General features: G+C 40.5%; 2 protein-coding genes and 1 long non-coding RNA gene across 4 annotated transcripts; 2 read left to right on the forward strand and 1 right to left on the reverse strand.

The window, feature by feature from the left end:
- Positions 1-6: 6 nt before the first annotated feature.
- Positions 7-6,559, forward strand: LOC113115292 (glucose-6-phosphate exchanger SLC37A4-like). Of its 2 annotated transcripts, none has more exons than XM_026282759.1 (9): positions 7-220; positions 1,817-2,074; positions 2,965-3,197; positions 3,594-3,837; positions 4,226-4,384; positions 4,731-4,816; positions 5,333-5,446; positions 5,645-5,783; positions 5,989-6,559. In XM_026282759.1, the coding sequence occupies exons 2-9, from the start codon at positions 1,927-1,929 to the stop codon at positions 6,153-6,155; spliced, it is 1,290 nt and encodes a 429-aa protein (XP_026138544.1). In that variant the 5' UTR covers positions 7-220; positions 1,817-1,926; the 3' UTR covers positions 6,156-6,559. The 2 variants fall into 2 exon arrangements, with proteins under 2 accessions (XP_026138544.1, XP_026138545.1); XM_026282760.1 differs by having other exon boundaries at positions 7-216.
- Positions 6,307-7,901, reverse strand: LOC113115293 (uncharacterized). The gene is made up of 2 exons (XR_003293862.1): positions 7,352-7,901; positions 6,307-7,273 (listed from the first exon to the last, which is right to left on the reverse strand). It is a non-coding gene; the product is annotated as an uncharacterized LOC113115293 (long non-coding RNA).
- A 574-nt stretch (positions 7,902-8,475) lies between these two features.
- LOC113114602 (uncharacterized) lies at positions 8,476-14,526 on the forward strand. Its single transcript, XM_026281476.1, has 2 exons — positions 8,476-13,987; positions 14,259-14,526. The coding sequence occupies exon 1, from the start codon at positions 8,476-8,478 to the stop codon at positions 13,543-13,545; it is 5,070 nt and encodes a 1,689-aa protein (XP_026137261.1). The 3' UTR covers positions 13,546-13,987; positions 14,259-14,526.
- Positions 14,527-18,754: the final 4,228 nt, after the last annotated feature.

Raw genomic sequence — 18,754 nt, forward strand, 5'->3', positions numbered from 1 at the left:
AGTATTTCAGGATTTCACGTTTACAGCATCTAGGCGAGATCCACTAGTGATGTCTGATCATAAGAAAATTGTTTTAAAAAAAGAATCCCCGTTCAAGCGTAATATGAACATTTACCAAGTCGGATTGACCTGGTTTGGTCGTGGATAAAGAGTTATTGAGAACCGTTTGCTTGCTGCAATAGACATCCGGCGAAAGACAGCCTCTTGTTCACGGAAGTAGGCATGTTATTGTTTTCATTCAAGTCGTTTTTTTCTGTTATGACATTTTTTAAATCTCGGTTGTCCCTTCGACTAATCTCATAACTCTAAGGAAGGTAATTGAGACTTAAGTTAGACAGTGGATGATTGTTTTGCTGGTTGTGTTGACACGTATGCGAGCTGCAGAATCACAACAGTTCGCTGTGCACCATGCAGCATTTACAAACTTTTAACTCTAAAAGGACGAGAAATATCTGTACATATGGTGTATGACAGTCAGGTCTGTGGATGACAAACATAAAACATATCTGAAAGCAGCAATGTGGTCATACACGCCATCTGAATACACATGATTAATATTTGATTTACCAGCGTCTCCATGATTGTATGCTGTTTAGCGTTTGACCGATAAGTGGCGCTGTGCAGACAATAACATGGGCCACAATTATTTCTGATAAACTGCGGAAGTTTGTGATTTTATGCTAGTAGGAGGTGAGATCCAAAAATAAGTTTTTCAAATTAAAATGGACGGTGCAAGGTCCAAGACCAAGGTGTCATTATTGACCACTGATTGAATCTATAAGCAGACAGAGTCGTTCAGAGTTAAAACCATCAACACATACATATATTTTGGTGCTTATTAGACAGGTTCAGTATTGCTAATGATGACCCATAGGTTTCGTATTGATGTGATAACATTTTATGATCAAATTCCAATGTGTTCAAATTATTTTAGGATTTGCACGCTCACAATAAAAAGTTATCATGGACGAAGAACTCAATTTCAACTTGTGTAGCTCCATTCTGCCTCACTTTTGTGGTGTTGTCATCTAAAAAAGGCCTATAACTTGACGACAACAAAATTACTCAAACTTAAACGGAATCAGAATAAAACTGAAAATACAAAACGCATGTATATGTAACCCAGTTACACTATTAATAAAACATGGACCATTTTCCAACACAAAAACATGTTGTGCTAATGTGACTGGACATATAGTGGACTAAAACAAATTGGTGAAGATCGGATGAACTTTTGTAGTTAGAGAAGACAGGGTTTTTCAGGATGTTTAAAAGGAAGGAAAATCTGGTTAGAACGCATAGAATAAATCTGATTCAGAATCAATATTTCTAGTCTACACAGTTTATAAGTTTAAATCAGACCTACACTATGAGTGTCACAGTGAGCTGTTGGTGGCACACATTTGTTGCTCTGCCCCTGAAGAGAGATCATAATCATTGTACAATGATTCTTACACAACACACACCACCAGTGGTCAAATCTATAAAGCTGTCACATATATAGACCCCCACGTCAATCATTAAACTCCTCAGATTACGGGATCTTCAATAACACTCTCTTCACAACACGTTTAAGACGACAACAAAGTAGAAAAAAAAAAACAGAAAACCATTGGCTATGGTAGATCTGCTGCCATTGAAACGTCAGTGGCACACTGTGATCCCTGTTATAGTTCAATAGAGTATGTGACACTGTTCCCTTTGAAAGTATTTGTTTCCAGGAGAACACTCCAAAGATCTCTGCCAGGTTGACCATTAACCCTGCCGCTGATTACAGCTCTTTCCCCTGACCTCACCAGCTCTTCATGTTTCACAGATCCACACGTCTGAGTTCATAGCCCTCAGATGCTCGTGGTGACTCCTGTGTCGAGCTGAAGAAGACCCTGACATTCCCTTCTCAATCATTTTTTATAAGCTGTGCCAACCATGGCGAAGAGTGGATATGGCTACTACCGAACGACTATATTCCTGGCCATGTTTGTGGGCTACACGCTGTATTACTTTAACAGGAAGACGTTCTCTTTCGTGATGCCCTCTGTAATGCAGGAGATCACGCTGGATAAGGATGATCTAGGTGAGCATGTGCGACGAGTGCCCTGTACTTTGTCTTTCCTCTCTGTCATGTGGCCACACATGTTTTATAACCTTTCACACATGCACTAATTTGAATTACAGTAAATAATAGGATAAACAACGGACAGAAGTTACTGAGGCAATTGTGCATTGTGCAATTCTCTGCATGCAGTGCCTTTTCTGTCCTTGACAAAAATCTTTTTTTGTGTTTAAAAAAGAAAAATATTATATTTTAGATTGACCTGATATTGACAGAAAATAATGCACATTTTGAATTTTTTTATTTAAGCCAGTGTAATAATTTTCCTATTAGAAGTGACATATTTGAGACAGTCATCTTTTTTTTCGTATTTAAAATGGTAAACAGATACATGTTATAAACTGAATTAAAATCTGTTTAAATCCCTGTTTTTAAATTGATTTATTCATTTGTTCTCAAAAGTTTTAAACTACTGTTTACATGTTTGAGCTCAGTGAGATGTAAAATAAATGTATATATTCATTCAAGGATGCATTAATTTGACAGTAAAGAGATTTATAATGTTACAAAGCATTTATATTTCAGATAAATGCTTAAAAAAAAAAAAAAAAAAAAAAAGATTCTTTAAATAATCCTGAAAAAAAAAAAAAAAATCAAGATCACTAACTAATTTAGGTTTAAGCTAAATTGAGATCTTTGTTATGTTGCCAGGGATCTACTTTATCCACACAGTGATTGATTTAGTCTCATTACTGCAGTCTTTACAATCCTTAAGCCAATGCAGAGTGATAACACCTAAAGAAATGCTCCATTGCCCTGCTTTTGATAACCCATGTTTTTGAGAGATTCTGAATGGGAATCAGTCTCTATTGAAGTCTAATCAATATTTATTTCATCTTTGTGCACTGCAGGTCTTATCACTAGCAGTCAATCACTGGCCTATGCCATAAGCAAGTTCATAAGCGGTGTGCTGTCCGATCAGATGAGCGCACGATGGCTTTTCTCCATTGGGCTGTTTATGGTTGGCGGCATCAATGTGGTTTTCTCTCAGTCCTCGTCAGTGCCGGTGTTCGCAGGCCTGTGGTTTCTGAATGGACTGGGTCAAGGTCTTGGATGGCCACCATGTGCAAAAGTACTGCGCAAGGTATGGATCTGATCCTGTAATCCATGGCCTTGCATGGTACATATAGAAATATATGTATACATATATATATATATATATATATACATATATACATATACATATATATAAAAATATATATATATGCATATATACATATATATACATGTATATATATATATATATGTGTATATATATATATATATATATATATATATATATATATATATATATATATATATATGGATCCATTATAGGCTTTTAATATCCAGGAAACATTTCCATTGCAAAATAAACTACTACTATTGAAAAGTTTGGGGCCAGTAAGATTTTATTATGCTTTTGAAAGAAAGCATATACTGTATTTCGAATGCATTTCTAGTGCACATGTAAATTTAACTGAATCTTTTCTTTAAATAGTGGTTTGAGCCGTCTCAGTTTGGGACCTGGTGGGCTGTTCTGTCTTGTAGTATGAATTTGGCTGGGGGTCTCGGGCCCATAATTGCAACATTGATGGCCCAAAGCTACAGCTGGAGGTTCACGCTGTCCATCTCTGGCCTGACCTGTGTGGTCATGTCCATCTTCTGTCTGCTCATCATCCGAAATGAGCCCAGTGAAGTTGGGCTGCCAAATATCGAAGCTGGTGCAAAGAAAGGCAAAGGAGGTACAATGTCTTCCCCATCCACATGCACATGCATTTTATATTTATAACCGATTTCATTGAATTTCCTGTTTCAGTAGGAAATAAGGAATTCAAATTGGCAATGTGGTTTCATGTTATCTTCATTTTCCATACTTAGTTGTTTATTATGGCTAGTTAAGCTTATATAGGTCATTGCTGTTCTATGTTATTGTGAAAGCCTGCATTAGATAAAAGGTTTCACTTGCTAGTTCTTTGAAGAATGAACTATTGGTCCAAAACAGGGTACAAAGGGGTGTGTTTTACTAGGCCTGTGTGTTAATTCATGTGACGAAGGTCATTCATGTTGAACTAATGGACTTTTGTGTCTGTCCTCCAACAACATCCATCTGGTATCTACCTCTAATTTTAGGCTCCAGCAAAAATGAAAGCACCTTCAAGGAGTTCATCTTTTCTCCATATCTGTGGGTGATGTCATTTGGATACCTGGTGGTGTTTGGGGTGAAGACTGCTTACACTGACTGGGGGCAACTTTTCCTTATCCAGGACAAGGGCCAGTCAGCACTAATGGGTATTATGTGTTATCTAATGTATTGAGTTTTAAGTTTTAAGTCTTTTTAGGTTTTTGCACATTCCCAGAAAATAGCTTACTGCAGCATTGCACAGTAAGGTGAATAGGCCTCTAGTGTGATCTAATGAGGGCCTTAAAGATGTCAATGGCAATGTAGTGTGAAGACATTTAAGTAATAAAATGTTACAGTTTATGTTTTCATAATTCCATAGTACAATGAACTCTTAACTTAAAAGATCTGGCACAATTTCACGTTTTTATGTCCTCTTTCAGAAATAGTCTGCTAAGGGTGTGATGAGTCTTTTGGGTTATGGACTGAAATGCATATTGCTGTTGATTTTAACAGGAAGTTCCTTTATGAGTGCCCTGGAGATTGGAGGACTGCTGGGTAGTTTAGCCGCAGGATTTCTGTCAGATAGAGCTGTGGCAAAGGTGCGTTCAATATATATTTATACAAAATCTTTATGCTATTTTCTTCAGAAAATCTGTTTATATTCTACCATTCAGAAGTAGGTCTTTTTTTTATGTTTTTGAAGAAATCATTTCTAATGGTAATAAAAAAAATTAGTTTGATCTAAAATACAGTAATATACAGTGATATATTATTGCAATTAAAAAATGTAAATTTTTTAAAAACAATAATAAAATACTTTGTTCCTGTGATGCAAAGCTGAATGTTCAGCATTACTCCAGTCTTCAGTGACACATGATCCTTCAGAAATCATTCTAATATGCTGATTTGTAATCAATGTTGAAAACAGTTGCTGACTAATATTTTAGTAGGAACTGTGATTCAGAAATCTTTCATAAAAAAAGATTGTTTATCTTAAATGGGAATTATAATGTCACTTTTGATCAAGCCTTTGCTGAATAAAAAAAATTGCACTGACCTTTTGAATGGAGTTGTGTACTTAAGGTGGTGCATTTTCTCGTTCTCTTTCATTTCAGCATGGATTGCGACTGTATGGTAACCCTCGCCATGGGCTCTTGCTCTCCATGATGGCTGGGATGTGTGTCTCCATGTACATCTTCCGCACTACTGTCACAGCAAACAGCTCAAATGTAAGTTCAGTATCATTTACACATAAAAAATGAACAAAACTGGCACAAAATATTCCTCCCGAAGCTTACATCGTGCAGTAGTGAATTATATTACTGTCTAAACCCTACTGGATGTTTTTTTTTGTTTCTTTCTTTTTTTAAAGCCAAACTTTTAACAGTTCTATAATGTTCTGGTTTTATTACAATTTCCACACACAGGTCTGGATTCTATTGCTGGGTGCTGTTTTTGGCTTTTCCTCCTATGGACCGATTGCCTTGTTTGGAGTTCTTGCGAATGAAAGTGCTCCGTCAAACTACTGTGGGACCTCTCACGCCATTGTGGCCCTGATGGCAAACGGTGATCATCTTCTCAATTTTACAGCAGCAGTAAAATTGTATTAACACTTTATATAATGTAAAAATTTTACATTAGTACCATGAAACTTTTCCATTATTAAATTTTTTACTTTTACTCAAACCCAAAGAAAAAGTTCAATTTTAACCATTTGCCCATTTAAAAAAATACTGATTCTTTTTTTTTTTTGCATTTGTTTTGCTGGCAGTTGGTGGTTTCCTGTCAGGGTTGCCATTTGGTACCATTGCTAAACACTATGGCTGGAACACAGCATTCTGGGTGGCAGAGATAGCCTGTATTGTCACCACAGTTGGATACTTCCTGCTCCGGAATATCCGCACCAAGATGGGAAGTTTACCCAAGAAGGCCGACTAAACATTAGAGTGTTATTTAAATATCTTTTAACTAGTTTTTAAGATATAGTATGAAAAATAAAGGGCACAACCTGTCTAGAATTTTTGTGTTTATGAAATACAATAAATTCGCTGTGGATATCCTGTGGATGTCTATTCCCAAGGTATTACACTTTTTTTTTTAGCAACATGAAATAGGATACCATGTTGTGTCACTTTCTGCACATCATGTTATTTATTCTGTTCATTTAAAAAATGGATGACAGTATTTTACATGATTTGTAAAAATCTGAATTTGCTCACTGTGTTTACATTGCACAACTTTGTCTTTTGGTTTAGACATGTTAATGTCATTTTCTTCAGTGGTATTAACATATTATTGCTATTAAAACAGGTAAAATAAATACATTTATTTCTTGTACTTTCCATCCGTTTTAGAGCTTTAACTGGTCCTGTCTCTGTATCAAAATTCATAAACTTCTCTAATGAAATGTGACAACGTTATATCACATGAATGTTTAATAGCACAATTGAGTTTATATAAATAAAAATGTAAGAGAAACTGATCCAAGGTACAGTAGGCTTTTCATATTCTGCTGACAGAAATCAAATTACATGTACATTTAATTTAATTTAGAAAGACACTAACAAACATGTTTCAAAGAGTATGTATTAAGCATCTTGAGCTACTCGGTCTTGCACAGATGTTCTGCACATTACAAACTTAAACGGTGTCCATATACATTATTTACAAAGGTTGTAAAATATATTTCTCAATGTAAATGTTGGATGCAATTTCAAGAAAATGCAAATTAACCAGTCTTAGTTGTTTTGAAGGTAAATTGTTTGAGCTTGTGGCAAACAAAATAATCTGTCCTATAACATTGGTTACTTTCACTTTCATTTTAGCGTGATTTCTGGGTGGAGTGTGTCAATTAACGGCCGAAGGGAATTGTATTTAAAGGGAGCGTGTCATACCTGAATCAGAAGCGTCATCCGTTTGTTTGCACATGAGGGTAGCCCGTATGAGTGATAGTTTACGGTGGAAAGACGGCTGTGTGTCAATCAGCTGTTTCATGGGTATGATGTCTGGTGCGTGACTGAAGCATTGCACTTCCAGACCAACTTCCATGGGCATTGCTGAAGACAAGAAAAAAACTGCTTATCCACCTATCTTGGTGTCTGGTGACCCGCGATACTCATTGGTGCCTTCAATACCTGCAAACGTGGTCAGTACCTTTGCGCCGCCATTTCACACACTGCAACACACGCACGCACCCATTCACATAGCTTTCATATTCGCACTTTCTGTGTGCTTAGTGTTTTGTTTATAATTATTGTGGCCCGATACAATTATTGACGCTGTTGATTTAATGTGTGTGATTTAATGAAACTGAATGAGATGTTCATCCAGTGTTTTCTTTGTTCTCTCTTTTTCTCTTTTTTTTTATGGACATTTTTGTGAATGAATGTGGACACGAATCTGCAAACGTGGATTAGCGTGACGCGGTCGGTTTCTGGCACGGGCACGGATTCCGGATAGAGACCGCTAGCGGGAACGTGTGGTCATTTCTTATTTTGTTTTATTTTATTTTTGTCCATTTTGTTTTTCTGTGTTATGATTTTGAACATATGAAAGAAATAAATATCCTGATGACCTTTAGTCTGGGATTATTATTATTTGTTGTGTAACAGGTGGTTATTTTTCTGCTATCCTGGGTAAAGATAATTTTTGACAGGTTTAATCCTGTCTGGCGCCCGAAGGTTTTTTTTTCCCCCCCTTTAAAATGGTTATTTTACTTTGGGGGCGGCGACCACCGTTATAGAGTGGCGCCCGAACAGAGACTTGAATTGAAACCTACTTGAAACTTGAGCTTTTGATTTTGACAATCCCTGTGAACTATTGAACACTTTTGAGGAAAAAAAAAAAACGCACACCTCTGAAACCTTGTGATTTGAAAACTTGATATATGTATATATATAATTTTTTTTTTTTGGAAAATTAGTGAAACAATGAAATTGTCTGAATTAATCTTGAAAATTGTTTTTTTTTGTGTGTATACTGTGAACGCTAAATGAACAATTAGAGGTGTTCTCTCTAAGGTGTCACAGTAATTGATGATTGTTTGAATAGTGGAAAATAGTGAAAGCGACTTACTTTGAATACTTATTGTTTTTGATTTACTTGGTGTTTGTGAGATAATACTGATTGAACAGTTGTGAAATGTTGTATTTTGTTGTTTAGTATAAATATTTCAGGGACAAACAAACTGAAACACATCTCATTTACTGATATTTATTGGTTTTCACACTCAACATTCTTGCACTCAATCACCGCAATCATGGCACATACCCCTCCCTCCCAATCTACCTTTGTGGAAATTGAGCCTCCACCAGACATCTCAACTCCAGTATGGCCGCCTGCACTGCGACCGGGAATGCCTCTGGAACCACCTCCATGTGCTCCGGTGTTCTACCATACCCCCACTCCACTCAGCCCTGTTCATCCTGGAACCCATGTGCACATGTCCTCTCCTGCTCTGGCTGGGAGCACTCCAGTACAAACTCTCACCTGGGCAACACAAGGGGATAACATGCAACTTTGCACCTCTTCTGAAGGTGGAACTCATTCATCAGTGGCACAACATGAACTGCCCAACATTCTACCAACTCCTGGAAGGCAAATACAAGAAGTCACTGCTTGGGTACAAGGGAACTGGGATACCTTGTTTGACTTAATGGCAAGACAAGAAACAAGAGTGAATGAACTTACCCAGGAAGTGAAAGATACCTCTTCTCAGCACCAGAGCCAGATTGCTGATCTTGCTGCAAAAGTGGAGGATAACAAAAATCAAGTTTTAACCCTGTTTACTACCACTAAGCAACATGAGGAGACTGAAGCAGATAACCTGACTAAAGCGATGAAGTTAATGATCACGGAAGAACTCCAGAAGGTGGAATCTACCTTGGTTTCTGAACTACGATTCATGGTTGATCAACTCCAAGCAGAGGTTCAGCAGGACATCAAAGCTGTTCAAAACACTTTCCAAACAAGCCATAATAAGATAACTTCACAACTCCAACAATGTGTTACTCAAACTGATCAATGTCTCACCGGTTTCAAAGGGTTGAAAAGTGAAGTGGAGAAAGGATTTCAAAGTGTTAAAAAAAGTGCAGATCAACAAAAGTTAAGCGTCTTGACGCCACCAGGTCCCAGCACTATCAGTATTTCATCCCAGCCATCTCCTTCTGCTCCAGTGACTCCTTCAACTTCTTCAACCCCTCCGTTAACATCTGTGGTTAAAAGTGACCATATTAAATTAACCTTCCCCACATTTGGAAGGCCTTCAGATGATGCAGACCCCCTATTGTACCTAACCAAATGTCAGGATTTTTTGGCTATACATCCCCTGACAGATGCAGGCATCCTGGCTACCTTCCGTACTGTCTTGTACGGAACAGCACGAGACTGGTGGGAAGTCAGACGGTCCACCATAACCACCTGGAATGAGTTTGAGACTGCATTTTTATCTGCTTTCCTTTCGGAGGATTATGAGGATGAACTGGCTGAACGTGTCCGTACTAGGATTCAAAGAGACACAGAATCCATTAGAGACTTCGCGTTTTCTTACAGAGCTCTCTGTAAAAGATGGAAGGCAGATTTTACAGAGGGTGAGATTGTGAAGATGATACTTAAGAATATTAAGCCATACCTTGCCAGTCAATTGCGTAGCAGAGTAAATACTGTGGAAGAGTTGGTAAAATTAGGACATCAACTGGAAAGAGATTATGAGCAACAGCTTCGTTATGATTGTGGTCGAATGGGCCCTAAGCATCAAGCCACATCACAAAGACCCTACTCAAACCAACCTACTGAGAAAATCCCAGTTCAGTGCTGGAGATGTAGAGGACAGCATCCACCAGGAAAATGTCCACATTATACCTCTCCCCAGTCACCTCAGACGTCTGGTCCACAGTATTCCACCAGCGGCAAACAACCTTATCACCCCAAGTCAGGTGGTCATCCGTCCAACAACTCTGTTGCTGCAACAAGAAGTCATAAGTCACAATCAGCAACCAAGAAAACCTCCTCCTCACTTACAAGCTCTAATGAACGTGTAGCGGTACCTCAACAACTAGTTGTTCCCCTTTGTATCGATGCCTGGTCAGGTAAAGCCATTGTGGACACTGGTGCAAGCTACACACTCATCCATGAGAATCTCATGAGGCAGCTTACATCCCCCGACCAGCTGCAACCGTGGTGCCATGGTCCTCTTTATCTGGCGAATGGAAAAGCAGAGATTCCGTTAGGATGGCTGAATACCACCATTAATTTACATGGCCAAGCATTTACCTTACCTACTGCTGTACTTTCATCCCAAGCTCTAGCCTATGCTGTAGTCTTGGGGTTGGACTTTATTTTCTTCAGTGGGCTGCAACTCAATGTCATTGATCAAAAATATTCCTTCAAGCTGGATCCTTCAAAAGAGTACCCCTTTCAACCAGGAAATCCAAGTGTGTCAAATGTAAGTCCCCAAAAAGATATATGTCAATTTAAGGAAGCCACACAAAACCTTTCCTTATTAACTTCTGTGCCCCCTCCATCATCACCATTGCAAATTCAACACCCGGACGGTATTGATGAAAAGACATTGATAAAAAATGCTGTGGATGCTGCTCATTTACCCTTTGATGAAAAGCTACAGTTACTCCAAATCCTGAACGAAAGCCCTCAGGTGTGTACTCTCCGTACTGGACGTACTGTGGTTCTCCAACACAGCATCTATGCCACCAGCCAAGTCCCCATTAAACAACGGCCATACCGTTTGTCCCCCCTCAAGCAAATTGCCCTGGAGGAGCAACTTGATGAGATGTTGATGCAAGGAATAGTTGAACCATCCCACTCTGCTTGGGCATCACCGGTGGTCTTAGTACCCAAAAAAGACGGCAAATTTAGATTCTGTGTGGATTACAGAAAGGTTAATTCTGTAACAGAAAGTGATGCTTACCCTCTTCCCAACATCACAGAAATTCTGGAATCCCTCTCTGGGGCAGCCATCTTCTCTACAATCGATCTAAACAGTGGATATTGGCAGGTGACCATGGACCCCAACCGCAAAACCAAGACAGCCTTTATCACTCCTGCAGGTCTCTATCAATTTAATGTTATGCCGTTTGGTCTCAAAAATGCGCCCGCAACTTTTCAGAGGCTCATGGAGACAGTTCTGGGAGAACTTAGGAGAAAAATATGCTTTGTGTACATCGATGACATCATTGTGTACTCACCTTCAATAACTCAGCATTTCCACGACCTCCAGACTGTCCTCCATAGACTAGGAACTGCTGGTCTCACCATAAACTTAAAGAAAAGTAAATTCTGTCTTCAAGAACTCTCCTTCCTAGGACATGTTGTAAGTGTCAAAGGCATTTCAGCAGACCCGTGTAAGACTGAAGCCATTCATACCTATCCTGTGCCTACGAACTTGAAGGAAGTTCAGCGGTTCCTCGGGTTAGCAGGGTGGTATCACCGTTTCGTTCCAAATTTTTCAAAAATTACTGAACCCCTCAACGCACTGAAAAAGAAGGGACATAGTTTTCAATGGTCAATTCAGTGTCAGCAAGCTTTTGAACAGCTAAAGTCTTGTCTCACCTCACCTCCCATTCTGGGCCATCCCGATCTTCAGCGGCCATTCATTGTTTACACCGATGCCAGTGACATCGGCCTGGGTGCCATATTAGCACAACGGAGGGATGTAGGCAGAGAGGAGGTTATAGCCTATGCAAGTCGAACATTAACTGGGGCCGAACTCAATTATACTGCAACGGAGAAGGAATGCCTTGCAGTCATCTGGGCCCTGGAAAAGTGGCAACATTACCTGGAGCACAAGCTTTTTACAGTTGTTACCGACCATGCTGCACTGCAATGGGTCATGAACTCCACAAAAACCACCAGCCGCCTCATTCGTTGGGTCCTGCGATTGCAGAAATTCGATTTTGTTATTGAGTACCGAAAAGGGAAGCTAAATGTAGCTCCGGATGCTCTATCCAGATCTTCGGTTACCCCAGGATGTAACTTGTACACCAGCAGAAAAGACCTAGCCCTGCCTGTATCAGATGTTGTCCTGTGGGTCGAACAGCACAAAGACCCCGAAGTTACAAAATTATTGCAAGCGGTTGCAGATAATTGTGCCAGTCTGAATGACCAGTACGAAATAATTGAGGACAAATTGTATCACAAAGCATACCTGACAAATAACCAACTGCATTACAGAATCTACATTCCCAGCAGTCTCCGATCCACCCTTCTCCAGTACTATCACTCCACTCCCATCTGTGGCCATGGAGGAATCTACAAGACCTATAAGCGACTTCAGGAAGTAGCATTTTGGCCAGGCATGTGGTCAGCGGTGAAACAGCATGTGAGGACCTGTGTTAAATGTCAAACTCTGAAAAGTGATAACAGGAAGCCTGCTGGAAAACTACAGCAAATCACAACAAGCCGCCCAAACCAAATGCTAGGAGTCGACCTCATGGGTCCGTTGCCACGTAGCACAACTCAAAATGAATACCTGCTGGTCTTTGTTGATTATTATTCTCGATGGGTGGAGTTGTTCCCTATTCGGAGTGCCACAGCAAAGAATGTTGCCTCCATATTCAGAAAAGACATCCTGACACGTTGGGGCGTACCAGACTTCGTTCTCTCAGACAGAGGCACTCAGTTTGTTTCATCTGTTTTCAGAGAATTATGTGAGAACTGGAGTGTTATTCCCAAATTAACTACCGCCTATCATCCCCAAACCAACATGACAGAAAGAGTTAATCGAAATCTCAAGAGCATGATGGCAGCCTATGTGGACGACAACCATCAGAGGTGGGACCAGTTCTTACCAGAATTCAGATTCGCCCTTAATTCAGCAGTTCAAGAGACCACTGGACTAACCCCAGCCGAACTCCAGCTGGGTAGGAAACTCCAAAGTCCAATGGACAAAATACTCTCTGGCCCTAATCTAACCCCAGATGCTGCCTCTTATGATGTAGTTCATCATCTTCATCATCTGCAAACTCAAGCGAAAGAAAACAGCAAGAGAGCCAAAATGAGACAATTGAGGAACTATAACAAAAATAGGAGAGATGTAACATTCAAAAGCAAGGATCGAGTATGGTTGCGTAACTTTCCCCAGTCTAATGCACAGCGTAAATTTAGCGCAAAACTAGCCCAAAAATGGAGAGGTCCTTACCGCATTATCAAGCAGCTGGGTCCGTTGAACTATCAAATAGCCCTGGAAGACACTGGAGAAGACGTACGTACAGCACATGTTTGCAACATAAAAATGTGTTATCCAACAGCGGCAGAACTGGAGATACAAGAAAAGAAAAAAACTCCTGGATATATTTCAAGAATCCTCAGATGACGAAGATTTTCTAGGATTTTCTCTCTCCTAAACAACCATAGGTTGTTTTCTACTAGGGGGGGAGAGTGTGGCAAACAAAATAATCTGTCCTATAACATTGGTTACTTTCACTTTCATTTTAGCGTGATTTCTGGGTGGAGTGTGTCAATTAACGGCCGAAGGGAATTGTATTTAAAGGGAGCGTGTCATACCTGAATCAGAAGCGTCATCCGTTTGTTTGCACATGAGGGTAGCCCGTATGAGTGATAGTTTACGGTGGAAAGACGGCTGTGTGTCAATCAGCTGTTTCATGGGTATGATGTCTGGTGCGTGACTGAAGCATTGCACTTCCAGACCAACTTCCATGGGCATTGCTGAAGACAAGAAAAAAACTGCTTATCCACCTATCTTGGTGTCTGGTGACCCGCGATACTCATTGGTGCCTTCAATACCTGCAAACGTGGTCAGTACCTTTGCGCCGCCATTTCACACACTGCAACACACGCACGCACCCATTCACATAGCTTTCATATTCGCACTTTCTGTGTGCTTAGTGTTTTGTTTATAATTATTGTGGCCCGATACAATTATTGACGCTGTTGATTTAATGTGTGTGATTTAATGAAACTGAATGAGATGTTCATCCAGTGTTTTCTTTCTTCTCTCTTTTTCTCTTTTTTTTTATGGACATTTTTGTGAATGAATGTGGACACGAATCTGCAAACGTGGATTAGCGTGACGCGGTCGGTTTCTGGCACGGGCACGGATTCCGGATAGAGACCGCTAGCGGGAACGTGTGGTCATTTCTTATTTTGTTTTATTTTATTTTTGTCCATTTTGTTTTTCTGTGTTATGATTTTGAACATATGAAAGAAATAAATATCCTGATGACCTTTAGTCTGGGATTATTATTATTTGTTGTGTAACAGGTGGTTATTTTTCTGCTATCCTGGGTAAAGATAATTTTTGACAGGTTTAATCCTGTCTGGCGCCCGAAGGTTTTTTTTTCCCCCCCTTTAAAATGGTTATTTTACTTTGGGGGCGGCGACCACCGTTATAAGCTTGAGGAAAACTCTTGTTCTTATTCCTTAAAGTTGATGGGAATCCTTATTCCTTTTTTTTTTGTGAACAAGTTTGACCTGTGGGTATTTGAAAGCACTGCAGTTTAAACACGTCTGTTTCCAGCATTTCAATACCAGAGCTGCCAACTTCAGGTGATAATTGTGATCCAATGGCAAACAGCCTTAGAAAAGATGTATATCTAATCAAAGGTACAATGCAGGTACAACCGTATTTTGTATATTATTCATGATCAGGGGTTTATTAAGAATGCTATGCTTCTGATTGAGTAATGTATATAGTGATCATAAAACCACTAAAATGATGGTGATCAGTAACCTATTTCTATTAAGAAATTAACACTTATTAAGCAAGAAGGTAGTTATCATTAAACATCAGCGAAACCCTAATAATTCACAAACATTTTTATAATAGTTATCTTTGTCAAGATTGGACCTGTGTTGTCGTGTGTCAGTTCCTGTTTTTCCTTATTTGGTCTGTCCTTGTTCAGTTTGCTCATTAACTGATTCCCTGCACCTGTCAGTTACCTCATTATCCTGCATTTAAAAAACGTAGTCCTTTCTGTTAATTTTTTCCGGTCTACCAGTTACCAGTTCCATATGTGTGTCTTCCTCCTGTTCTCCATGTTGGATTTACCCGTGTTGGATAAATAAAGTCACTTTCGATTATTAGTGTTCCTTCCGGCAGAATAGTTTGACAGAAGATCTGACTGAACAACAGTAAATTGTGTGTCTCCCCTTCATTTTTTTCACTGTTTTTCCTATCTGTTGTGTTCTATGGATCCCTACACCTGCCCGGAATTCTTCATCCTCCTGCTGGAGCAGGGAGAGTATTCTCTCAAGGGTCATAACAGACTGTTTCTGGCCATACCCCATCTTACCACCTATCCGGACAAAGCTCTCCGCTCGTTCTTTGAAGCATGCCTCAACCCCGAGTACAGAGCACCATCGTCTGAAGAAGGCCCTCAAATGGATTTCACTGCCTTTGTGGAGTGGATTCTGGCGAGAAATGGATCGCAATTCACCATCGGCCCAGAGGAAGATCTCACCGAAACCACTCCAGCCCCAGTGCCCAGTCCACCATCTTCCCATGGTGCGGAGCATCAGACCGAGCCCCCCGATGACATTACTCCTACAATCAATGAGCCAAATCTGTTCAATGCAGAGCGAATCAGTGGAGGATTGTCCTGGATATGGAGCCCAAACCGTCAGACCAGGTGCGAGAGCTGGCTACAGTGCAAACTGCAAGGGAGAGAGCCATGGACTGTGTGAGTTTTGCTCCACCCCCTGCACCACAGCTGAGTGTGAGTGCACTATGGAATGCCAAAAGGGCCAAAATGAGGAGGAAGATCTTACTGTTTGGGAATTGGAACTGGAGGTTGAACTGCCCCCTCTCCTCTCTCCGTCATCTCTGCTGTACCTGTGGCAGCCCTCCTTCGTCCTTGGTTTTCTCATCCAGCCCAGAGGGGGCTTCCAGTCTTCCAGTGGCAGCTCCTAGAATATAACCCGCCCTCACACCCGCCCCTGCCTCTTCCACCCCTGTCATCAGGCAGCCCCTCTGCTCACCTTCAGCCCACCATCTATCTGGTGTGAGCCCCGTAGGACTGCCATGATCCACATTTAACATTTACATGTACATTTAATCATTTAGCAGAGGCTTTTATCCATAGCGACTTACAAATGAGAACAATAGAAGCAGTCAGGTCAACAAGAGAACAACAACAGTATACAAGTGCCATGACAAGTCTCAGTTAGTCTAGCATAGAACTCCTTGCCAGGTTTTTTTTTTATGTTTTATGAAAAGAAAAGAAAAGGAAAAGTGCTAGTATTAGTTGGTTAAGTGCTTTCGAAAAAAATGAGCAAAGACTCACCTTTACGAATTGAGATTGGGAGGTCATTCCACCAGCTGGGCACAGTCCAGGAAAAGGTCCGTGAGAGTGATTTTGAACTTTTTTGGGATGACACCACAAGGCGTTGTTCACTTGCAGAGAGCAAACTTGTGGAAGGCACATAAGATTTAACCAGTGAGTTTAGGTATGTTGGTGCCGTGCCAGTGGTCGTCTTGTAGGCAAGCATCAGTACCTTGAATTTTATGCGAGCGGCTACTTGTAGCCAGTGTAACCTGATGAGGAGAGGAGTAACATGAGCTTTTTTGGCTCATTGAAGACAACCCTTGCTGCTGCATTCAGTATCAATTGTAGAGGCTTGACAGTACATGCAGGAAGGCCCGCCAGGAGAGCATTACAATAGTCCAGTCTGGAGAGAACAAGAACTTGGACAAGAAGTTGGGTGGCTTGCTCTGACAGGAAGGGTCTAATCTTCCTAATGTTGTATAAGGCAAACCTGCAGGACCGGGTCTTTGTAGCAATGTGGTCTGTGAAGCTTAACTGGTGATCCATCACAACTCCTAGGTTTCTGGCTGTCCTCGAAGGAGTAATGGTTGACGAACCCAGCTGTATACAGAAGTTGTGATGAAGCAATGGGTTAGCTGGAATCACCAGGAGTTCTGTCTTCGTAAGGATAAGCTACCAGTGAGCCTTGAGGAACCCTAGTAGCAAGTTGTTGTTACTTCGAAACATCCCCCTCCAAGACACACTGAAGGATCTGTCAGAGAGGTAGGACTTAACCCACAGGAGTGCGGTTCCAGAGATGCCCATCTTTCTGAGAGTGGACAGGAGAATCTGGTGATTAACGGTGTCAAAAGAGGCAGACAGGTCCAGTAAGATGTGTACTGAGGATTTTGAAGCTGCTCTTGCTAGTCCCAGGGCTTCAGTAGCCGAGAGCAGAGCGGTCTCAGTTGAGTGGCCACTTTTGAAGCCAGATTGGCGACATGTCAGGATTTGACCTGTGTTGTCATTTCTGTCAGTTCCTGTTTTTCCTTATTTGGTATGTTTCCTGTCCTTGTTTAGTTTGATCATTAATTGATTCCCCGCAGCTGTCAGATCCCTCATTATCCTGCCTTTAAAAACCCTAGTTCTTTCTGTTCAGTTTTGTCGGGTCTACCAGTTACCAGTTCCAAATGTTGGATTTACTCCTGTGTTGGATTAATAAGTTGCTTCAAACCGCGGACATGAAAAACAATCACAGACTTGGCAACACTGGTTCAGGGGGAGCGGCAGTTACTACACAGAGCCGTAGTCTACCGACAACTAACACAAAATCATTTTCAAAATCAACAAAGAATCGCCTGCGATTTTAACATCGATTTTGTGTAGATTGTCAGTGAATTACGGCTCGGTGTAGTAAATGCCAACCAGTGTTGCCAAGTCCGTGGTTGTTTTTCATGTCCGCGGGTCAAAGCAACCCCAATACAAATAACGTGATATTTAGCCCCTAAAATGCAAATTTTGCCAAGGCAACCCTGCTAAATAACGTATATTTTAACCCTGGGAAGCATTTTTTTTATTGGGGAACCTTCTGGAAGCGCAGTGAGCTAGTTTTGGACTAGTTTTGAGAAGCAACTGGGCAGGATTTGTTGTGAAAACCTGGCGACCCTGATCTGAACGCACGTGCTGGAGATATACTTCTAATTACAGGAGCGTCTTTACTGATGAGATGTGCATGAAATTCGCATTCGATTTTTTGCACAGTCCTAGTATATGACAGTAGTTATTAATATTCTGCATTTTTGTTTTGAGCTGCGCACATTGAAGATGACCAGTAGAATGAAGTATTTTATTTTGGGTAATAATTTTATTTGGGGTACCTCAGGGATCCCTTCTGAGTCCATTACTCTTCTGTATGTGTATTTTTCCTCTTGGCTATCTCCTTAGATCCTGTGGTCTTAATTATCACTTCTATGCAGATGACACCCAGGTGTACATTCACTCAAAACCGGGTGATTATCCAGCTGTTGCTTCCCTGGAACATTGTATCTCTGAGATAAAAATATGTATGTCTCAATTTTATTTGTCTTAACAGCAATACGACGGAGGTGATGCTTATTGGTTCAACCCAACAATTTCGTAAAACTGAACCTTTAGCACTAACTGTAGATGGTCCAGTCTTAGAGTTTAAAACAAAATTAAAGAACCTGGGCGTGATATTCAATGCTCATTTAACATTTGACCCCCATGTTCAGAACACACGTCATTTTTTTTAATCTCCGAAATATTGCACAAATTCGCCCCATGCTGTCCTTTACTGTGGCC

Source organism: Carassius auratus, chromosome 15 (assembly GCF_003368295.1).
Source record: "Carassius auratus strain Wakin chromosome 15, ASM336829v1, whole genome shotgun sequence".
NCBI lineage: Eukaryota > Metazoa > Chordata > Actinopteri > Cypriniformes > Cyprinidae > Carassius > Carassius auratus.